General features: G+C 53.1%; 1 protein-coding gene across 1 annotated transcript in view; it reads right to left on the reverse strand.

Moving 5' to 3' along the window:
• LOC103771188 (inositol-trisphosphate 3-kinase B-like) overlaps positions 1–7,451 on the reverse strand; it is a gene marked incomplete at its 5' end in the record, with an annotated part of 13,785 nt that extends 6,334 nt beyond the window's left edge. Inside the window, 3 exons of the mRNA XM_008938479.1 lie at positions 3,186–3,390; positions 6,521–6,734; positions 7,352–7,451. Of these exons, the coding sequence (XP_008936727.1) occupies positions 3,186–3,390; positions 6,521–6,734; positions 7,352–7,451 (519 nt within the window). The remainder of the gene's footprint in view (positions 1–3,185; positions 3,391–6,520; positions 6,735–7,351) is intronic.
• Between the last annotated feature and the right edge of the window lie 2,324 nt (positions 7,452–9,775).

Consider the following 9,775-nt stretch of genomic DNA (forward strand, 5'->3'; position numbering starts at 1 on the left):
GCCATGGGGCTGACAACTGCCACGACATTTACAGGTGTCCAGGCCCCGAGGGCGCTGCTTCCAGGCAGCAGAAATGTGAGGGGGGCTGATAAGGGCTATGGCAACCTCTGCCCCACCAGCGACTCCAGTTTGTGCCGGCGTCACTGAGGCAGCTTTCAGGTCAGCTGGCTCAGCCTCCAGCACTGTGCCTGGCCTTGGATGGGGCTCCAGAGCTGCCCATCTTGGGAAAGTCAGGAGAGGACTTTCAGGGCTGGTTCTGGGACCTCACAAATGTCCTAGCCCCTAGGAATATTGTCTCACCATGGCCTTGCTGCAGGACATGGTGAGTCACTCTTAGACCAGAGCAGCAGCTTGGGAATGAAACTTCTTACAGTGAGCTCCAGTAAGCTTCAACTGGATCACCAGGGATAACTTGTATTACTTTTAGCATGGTAATTTTATTACTAGTTACTGTTTCTGACAGTCTCAAGCTATTCAGAAAGTTAGATGACAATCATCAACTCCTTTTGCAGAGGAAAATCTCCATTTTAAAAAGGAAGAACAGGATCCTCAAGGCCACCTGGGAAAGCGAGAGCTCAGCCAGGGAAGGGTCCCCAACCCCATTCTCGAGCCTGAGCTGCCTGCTCACCTCACCTGCCCATGCTGTCCCAAAGGCTACCATGACTTCCCTCCTTCCCCTGTGCCTCCTTCCAGCCCACCACACAGGGCCAAATCCTGCCCTTCTCTTGCACAGCAAAGCGCTCTCGTGAATCAGCCTCTGGCCACAAGCATCCGCAGCAGGAAAGAAAACATGGGAAGACTCATCATTAAATATTTTCCTGAAGTTTCCTCAGAGGGCTCAGTAGCAGCTCAGGACAGGACACTGAAGGAGCTCTCCTTAATGCAGAGACTCAACCTCAAAAATAGGGCAAATACAGGGATACTGCACAGCCCTGCTGGAAAAAAAAGCCAGCAGGGAACCAGAGTGAACTGTCAATGCTTTAGCTAAGGGGAGAATAATCCAGACACCAAGGGATTTAAGAAGCATTACAGTAATTAGAGCCTTGATCAAATTAACCAGCCCCTAGCAGCAGCAGGATTACTCCTGGAGACCACCACTACTCAACATTTTGCAATTAAAGGGCTGCCTCACCTCTTTGAAAAAAATTCCACTGCTCACATCACACAGCAGCTCACTTATGGTTGGCTAAAACAGAGGTGCAACTCTGACCTCTCCTTTATGGCTTTTATTTCCCTCCATAGTGGTTTTTTAGCCTGTGGGGGAATATGATTTGGGGTTTTTTTACATTTTTAATTTCAAGTGGTTTGCACATGACCTGCTTTTGCCATAAATCTCCCTAAACATCCCCAGATCACAGGCCGAGAAGCGCCGCTGGAGGCCAAAGATATATCATCTCAGACTATAAATAGACATATTCCTGATTAGAACAAGAAAGCAGGGAGAAGAAACAGTCCATGGGAGCTTTGGTCCCAACTGGCCCACTCCTTTTTTATATAGCCTCAGTTTTATAATAAGCACCAGCTAAACAGCAGCAATGGGAACTAGGCAAAGGGTTGTCCTGAGCTGGAGCATCTCACAGTATGCTTGTGGGTACTTATGGCAGAAAAGGGTCTTTGGGAGAGCTGAGCTGATCAGGGAAGAGTTGCAGGAGCAGGCAAGTGCCCTGAACCAGTGTAGGCACTGCAGAAAGCTGTTATTGGGGAGCATGACCAGTAGAACCCCAGGCAGGGGCACAGGCCTCACGTTGCTTGCGACAAAACTCTTGAAGAGGTTCATCCCAAGGGCTGCTCCTTGGGTTTTTGAGATTGGTTGAGTTAGAGATAAATGCACTGTCTGCTGGCCAAAAAAATAGTTGAATGACGAAGGTACTCTCATCCCTGCATGCAACATGAGGAGCAGGAGGAAGGAAGTGATCGTGCCCCTGGACTCGGCACTGATGAGACCATACCTCAAATACTGGGTTTGACTTTGGGCACCACAGGATAAAAAAAGACATTGAGGTGCTGGAGCAGGTCCAGAAAAGGGCAACAAAGCTGCTGAAGGGTCTGGGGAACATGGCTTATGAGGAGTGGCTGAGGGAACTGGGATTGTTCAGCCTGGAGAAGAGGAAGCTGAGAGGAGACCTTATTGCTCACTACAACTACCTGAAAGAAGGTTGTAGTGAGGTGAGGGTTGGTCTCTTCTCCCAAGTAACTAGCCATAGGATGAGAGGAAATAGGTTTCAGTCGTGCCAGGGGAGGTTTCGATTGGATATTAGGAAGAATTTCTTTCCTGCAAGAGTGGTGAGGCGTTGGACCAGGCTGCCCAGGGAGGTGGTGAAGGCACCATCCCTGGAGGGGTTCAAAAAACCAGACAGACATGGAACTTTGGGACATGGCTTCATGGTCATGGTGGTGTTGGGTTGAAGGTTGGACTTGATGATCCTAGAGGCCTTTTCCAACCTATAAACATGCTCTGCTGGGCTTCCCACATACAGTGGGAAGTTGAGCAGAGTTGGGTCTGTAACCACAGAGCACATCCTCTTGTGACAAAGTCTACTTGCCAGAAGAAAAACTCCTGGGCTGGTTCATCTAATGGGGACACTAAAGCACTTCAGCAGGTATCTTCAGAAAGGGGAGTGCTGCTCTGAGCAAGTGCAGTCAGCAGGTTACGCATGTGTCAAGGTGCCAGCAGAAAGTGCTGCTGCTTGTGGCTGTCCCATTTCATAGGGCTCAGCTGCTGAATTTTTCCAGACAGGGATGTAAATGCAGCCTCCTCCCTGACTGCAAATAAACTCACAGCTCCAACCACAGATCGGCACGTGTTCAAGCTGGGATCTGCATTAATGGCTCAGCCTGGCGGCACAGCAGCAGCAAAAGCAAACAGCTAATTGAAGTCTCCAAGCTGGGGGACAGCACTTGGCATTTCGCAGTCAGGGAAGACAACTGAGTGGCTGATTGAAGGAGATGATGGCTAGAACTGTCCTCTTGCATCAATGTCCTGAGCTCAGCTGTGCTCTCAGAAGAGCAGCACCGCCCAGGGCCAGGTGCCCGACAAGGGTGGTTGGGCTGCAGGGACTGGGGCTGTCCCGATGTGACATGGTCTCACCACCAGCCTGTCGTGTGCGTGCCTCTGTGAGTGAGTGTGGTTGCCAGCCGCTCCCAGCAGCCCTCCCCCCTGCTCTGCACACCTGAAGCAGCCTCACCTTTATCCCCTCAATCCTGAAGCCCAGTGTGGCTGTTGAGCTGATGGTCTCCCTCCACTGCATGTAGCGGGGCTTGGTTACTGCCCGCAGCACGTTCTCCTCCTCTGTGGGGGCATCAGGGTCCACCTCGATCATCTTCTGGTACATGTCCTTCCTCAGGCTTGGCTTCTTCCGGGCCTTTATCAGCTCCTCCTCCAAGTATGTCCTGCAAGGAGTGATGAGGGGAGGATATCAGGCGGGTCACAGGGCAACCACACGAGGTGCCACATACCCACAGACAGCCCTTGCCCCAGAAATCAGGCCTACCCGGGACAGCTGATCCCTACAGACTAGGGCAGCACAAGAAATGGAGCAAACCTCATTGCAGGTGAGTGGATCCTGATTTAATTACCACCCCATCATCAACATCTGGTATCTTTTCTGTTCATCAAGGAACCAAAAGGAGTCTGGCAAAAACAAGGGAGGTTATTTCACACAGGTGTCCCAGGTGGTGTTCTTGCTGTCCCACTGGCAGCCCCTTGCTGCCACTCCTGGGGGGCCTGGGAAGCATGTCCTCCAACACTCAACAAACTTGAGCAGCTACTTAGAGGCTCTCACAAACTAAACATGGCTTTTCAGATGTGCCCAGAAAACTGCCCACATGCTCTGGGACATGGTTGAGTTGAAGGCAAGAGGGAGGTTGGTGCATCCCAGCCCTTGGTGTCAACTGCTGCTCCCTCTGAGGTTTGGCCAGTGTGGGTGGCTGCTCTGCTGCTTCCCCCTGCCGCTCTGCAGAGCTGGGTGTGGCTAGTGGGTGGAGTAGAGCAGTTTGGATTTGGGGGGAAGGAGGTGACAGAAGGAGGTAGGCAGCTGTTGCTCCTGTGCCTCTCCTGCTCTTTCCCAGCCCCTCCCTCCGTGCACTACGAGGTGCTGTACAGCGTGTCTGCACACAGGACTGTTCCACTGCTGATAATTTTTTATCTGTTTTAAGTAGACTACCTAGCAAAAGCTTCCTGGATTGGATGGAGCAGAGGAAGGGATGCAGCCCTGGCCAGGTGCTGACCACCATCCCAAGGACTATGGGGTGCAGCCAGGGTGGGGGAGTGGGGGAAGGAGCACGGAGAGTGCAGAGGAGTGTGCAAAGATGTTGGCTTTATGCATCCTTCAGAGGAGCGCCACTCTCTGCCAGAGCACATCAGTGGAGAACTTCTGCACTCTGGCACACAGAAAGTCATTACCCACAGAACAGTGCTTCCTGCAGCACTAACAAACCACTATGTAACTCCTCCTGTGGCTCCCAAACCTGCCCTGGCTCTGCCCAGCAAGTGCTTAGGCTCTCTCCAAAAAACTGGGTGGGATGTCCCAGCAAAATGGAATGGCCCTATCTGTCACCTCCTTCCCCCCAAATCCAAGTCCCAAACATCTCCCACTAACGATGTCCAGCTCTGCAGAGGGACCGTGACCTCTCACCATGTCCCTTGTGCCAAAATCATGGCACTGAGCATGAGGTTCACCTCCAGAACCAAGCAAAACACCCTGGGAGAATGCTAGGCAGACTACACGGGATGGTGTTCTGGTGTTTCTCACAAGCATAGCAAAGCAAACTGGTGTCTTTTGTCAGGACAGGCATATGATCACTGACTACCGAGCAGACAACCCCAGGGTACCAGGCCCTTTGAAAAACACTGCAGATGAAAGCACTGAAAGGCTTCAGATGAGATTACCAAAGCCATGGGTTTTTTATTCAGATGGAATAAAACAGCAGAATAAGGCAGTGGTGTGCTCAGAAGTGCTGCTCATGCTGCTCAGAAAGCTAGATTTCCTTTTGATGAGAATGACAGATCATTCATGTCTGCAGTTCCGTCCCCCTGCATCACTCCAGGTTTGAACCATCACCAGAGCTTAAGAAAGACAAATTTTTTCTTTAGGGGTGACTGGAGGAGGCTGCTTCATCCCAAAGCCAGGTTGGCAGGGAAAACACAAAACTGCATCTGCCTGGCAGCAAGCTGCTGCCTCAGAGGACAGGTTTAATAGCCCTGAGGTTTCGTTTATCTTGCAAAGCATCTCCTGCCTAGCCATGGGGATGTCCCACTCTCCAACATTAGCCTGTTTCGCCCTCTTTCACCAGCTCCTCCCACAGCACCATGACGCCCGGCACATTTGCCCCCTTGCGCGCACTGACTGTCTTAGCTCCAAAAATCCTGGTGCACAAATCACCCAGCCTGTGATTTGTGTGCAGGAGACTTTACTCCTCCCAGAGACAGCTGCAAGAGCACTCAGGCGGGTCTTCTTCTGGTGGCTGCCATCTCAGGGTCCCAGAGTGGGTCCCGTCTCCTTCCTGGGGCAGCACAGTGTGTGCCACGTGGCTGTGCTGGGGCCTCCTGTCCTTTTCCACCCCTCCAGTGGAAAGTATTCTTCTCCTCTTCCCTGCCGACAGCCCCAGACGCCGGTTTGAGTTTCACATCGGGAGCTCGGGAGGGAAAAAAAAAGATTCCTCCCTCCCACAGAAACCATCAGCTTTTCCAGCAGCGCAAGCGTCTCCACTGTGTCTGGGCTGTGCCTTAGCCAGGGAGGGGGGTCTCAGCCGGGCCTGCCACCAGCCCGCAGCAGCCCCAGGGCCAAGAGGTGGCCTGAGGCTGCTCCAAAACTGGCAGTCGCCTGGGGTCACCAGCCCTGCTCACATTTGCTTTGGGACACCTTCATCAGCTACAGCGTCTCTAGCTGAAAACCTGCTGCTGGCCAAACGGCTGCAGCCTGGGATCCTGGCGTATCTGTAGATGGTTCTCAAGCAGGACATGGGTAATGTTGCTCATCTGTTAGGAAATGTTTCAAGAACTTTGCATGAAAGGCACTAGACTACTTAGCATGCACAGTTTATCCCTCAAGGGTGCATGGGAGCAAACGGTGAGCAGCAGGAAAGTTTCTCGCTCACCAAAGCTGTGCCATTCAGGTATCTTTATTTCACTCCTTGGCACCCTGGGCAGGATTTCCCACACCTCTGGTTCCCTGCCTACCAGTCGTGTCCTCCTGCAGCAGAGAGAGGCAGGCTGCCATCTTCCTAAAAGCTACTGTGCCGTTCTGCTGTACCCAAACCCTAACAGAATGTTGTCCCCTCCACTGCACCAAACCACTTTCCTGTCACACAGGACAGTCAACAGAGAAGGAAAGAGACTGGAGTGTCCTTCCTGTAGCCAGGCTTTCCCATGGCTCTCTCCTCATGCTGTTGGCTTAGCTTTTCCTGAAGAGAGGTGACTCTGGTGTTCTCGCTTCTGTGTTTCAGAGTGTTTTACCCAGGACGTGCGTTTCCTTTAAGTATCCCATCTTAAAATTCAAACGGCGCCCCCAGCGCCACTCACCTGACTCCCATTTTGCAGTCCATAACGCAGGGGCAGTCAAATTCAGCCAGCAGATCTTCCATCTGGTTGTATCGCTCTCCGTCCTTGACAACGTCGCCGTGGTAGGCTGGGACGTAGGGCTTCAGGACGTCGTTCATCAGGCGGTCGAGGCAGCGCTGCTCCGACTCACAGTGCTTCTTCAGGATCCTGCCGTTGGCTGCTGCCTTGAAACTACCTGAAGGGTGACAAGGGACAACGTGGCGCTTGCTTTGGATGGGGGATGATGCTCTGCCTTTCCAAAACAAGAAGGGTGTCTCCGTTTACACCTGAACCCAAAAGAATCCCTGCAGACTGAGACCTACAAGCTCAGGCTGCCAGATTCACATGCAGCGTTAGAGGCTTACGACTAGCAATGTCACACCTTAAACAGCACGGAGAGCTGCCCTGCAGCACCCAACACATTGGCCTCACAGCCTCTCTGTGTTTCATGGTAGGTTCACACCTTTGTCTCTGGGCTCATGCATGGGGAATCTTTGGGCTGGGCAGCATCACCCACTTTGCTGTGGATCAGCAAGAGGGGCTTGGTCTCACCCGAAGGACTCAGCTTTCTGGGGCTTGAGAGAAAAGCAGCAGTAATACCTGCTGGCCCTGGGAGACTGAAAGCAGAGAGCACTGCCTCTTCACTTCAGCCTCCCTTAGCACTTGGCTAAGTCACTCTCCCGGGCCAGAGACATGGGAGCTGCAATCTGTGCCATTCACGCAGCAGCCAGAAGTGGTTCTGGGCAACAAAGCCCATTAACCCGAGGGAACAAGGAGCCTTTCCACTGCTCTGCCCCTCCCCGCGCTCCATACCTGCGTGTCCTGCGAGCTGGATCCAAGGGTACTTCTTCTTGAAAGACATCACAAATGGGGACCAGTGCACCATATTCTTGATCTTCCGCCATGATTTGCTCTAAGGGAAAAAAATATTCTGAAGGTGAATGCGATGTTTTAAGCTTTTACTGTCCATAAAGTCACTTCAGGCAGCGCGCAGCTGTTTTGGAAAAGGAAGGAGGCACCGGAGCCATCACAGGATGGAAGCAAACAGAGAATCTGCTCTTTTCCCACTGCCCTGTGCCAAGCTGGAGCTGCTGGGCCTCGACTCTACATTCAAAAATCACAAGTAACCTCCCTGAAGTGGATGGTGGATTGTTCCAGCTGGCTGCTTCTGCTGCAGAGGGCCCAGCCACCCGCATCACCTTGTCTCCGCACCCCGCGTCCCTCCGCAGAAGCAGCGGGGACATCAATCCATCCTGGGGTACCACGTTAGCTCCTGGCAGAGGGAGTGGGGAAGGGAGCCCGCGATTTCTACCCGGCCACAATGCTGGGCTCCAGCTCCCGTGGGGAACAAGAGAGCAGAGGCTCACCCCCTGGCTTTTGTTCCCTGCTGAAAGGCAGCTGCTTTGTCCATTAAGCTGGCAACCCACGGGTGGCTGACCCGCCTGCTTTGGCCCAGCTACATTTTGGAGAACAATTCCCTTCTGACACGTGGTGTTTCTCGCCAGATTGATCCCACAAAACTCTTTACATGACTGTAACTAGGGCTGGGTCGGACACACGAAAGCCTCCTTCGAAGGCTCTTTCCTGTGAGAGTTTTTCCCTGGATTGTTCTGGGGAATGCGCCACCGGTAGAAGGCAGGGGGACGACCTCTTATCTCAGCCCCAGAGGGTGATGGTGCAAACAAATCAGGCGAACAATACAGAAAGGCAACAAGGGAAAAATGCCTTCTTGCAGGAGCTGGGACAAACAGACAGCGTAGTCCTGGCTCCTCTGAGCTACTGGGTTCAGCCGGAAGCCCAAGGATAAATTATCCTCATTTGCTCCGCTCGGAAGGCATGGGAGGGAGCCTTCCAGAAAGCCCAAGTAATCTCTTCCTCGTGTTTGGAGAACTGTCCCCTGTTCCAGTAACGCTTCGCAGACAGGCGGGGAAGAGCCAGCAGCCCCGACTTGCAGTTTGGATGCTTGTCGGGGCTGAACTCACAGCACAGGAATCCGTGCTGGGAACTGCTGACATGTTTAAATGGCAAGGAAGAAGCCAGACAAAGATGTCAGTGTCCCTGCCGTGGAAATCCCATTGGGTTCCCCCTGCGCCGCGCACCAGCCCTGCCGGGGAGCAGGGACACGCCGTGTGGAGATGCCGAGGCTGCGGTGGGGACTGGGGGTGGGAAAGGGGAAGAAGAAAGGTCCTCCCCCACCTCCCAGCCTGCGAGGAGCAGCGTGACCCTTCCCTGGATGACTGCTCGTGGCTGGCAGCGTCCCGCCATGCCCTGGCACCGGGACAGCAGTGCAGGAGCTTGGCAGGCAGCTGCCCGAGCACGGTGTGACACCGGGCATCCCCTTCACCCAGGCTCCTCTGCGCCCTGGGTTTACTCTGCCGGCCAGCTTGCTTGCCTTGGCAGGGGGGTCGGGCAGTTCCCTACCTGACATGAGGATGAATGTTTTTATTTCCAAACTGAGTGCCAGAACTTGTGTGCTTTAGCTGTTCTTTGTTCTCCTTTTTGGCAGAGAGCGTGAGGGAAGCGGGGGGGGTGTCCCCTCCTTTTGTTTTTAAAATAGTAACATCAAGTTCTGCCTGATGTCATGAAAAAAAGGGGGAAGACAAAGTCTCTGAGGGAGTTTGGACTCCAGACGAGTGTGACCCACCTCCTCTACAACAAGGAGAAAGAATCCTCCCCCTGGTTACGGCACAGCATTGTAAGTCACTCAGTCCCAGGAAACACGCCAAGGCAATGTGCCTTCCCAAGCCAAGATTTTGTTTTTTAGTGGTTAGAGCCTTATAGCTAAAACCTTGAGGTACTTCAAAGAGCAGGCAGAAGAGAGACAAGTGCCCCCTGAAGCAGGAAAAGCCACTCCAGCTTCCCTCTGCTGGGGCTTACCCAGGAGTGATGCGCTCTGCTCCAGCACTGCTCCCAGTCAAGGGTAACAGCCCCAAGTCCCCTGGAGACACAAAACACCACAACAACCTTCCTGCGGAGCTGAACAAGACGGAGAGCTGGTCACTGAGCACACCCACACCAGGAACAGGTAACACTTCCCCATCTTTTTACACCAGAGGGAAATGTTTTCATCCAGGCACCACCTGATTTCAGGCACACCTTTGGCCAGGCATTTCCAACCCAAGTTTTAAAGTTACGTTTAAGGACTTGTTTTATGGAGAGGCTTGAGGTGGCTTCATCCATCTCAAGTCACTCCCAAACTCCTGGAAACAGACTGTGAGACAAGTTGTCACTGCCACA

The sequence above is a fragment of the Merops nubicus genome, unplaced genomic scaffold (genome assembly GCF_000691845.1).
Source record: "Merops nubicus isolate BGI_N331 unplaced genomic scaffold, ASM69184v1 scaffold32644, whole genome shotgun sequence".
NCBI lineage: Eukaryota > Metazoa > Chordata > Aves > Coraciiformes > Meropidae > Merops > Merops nubicus.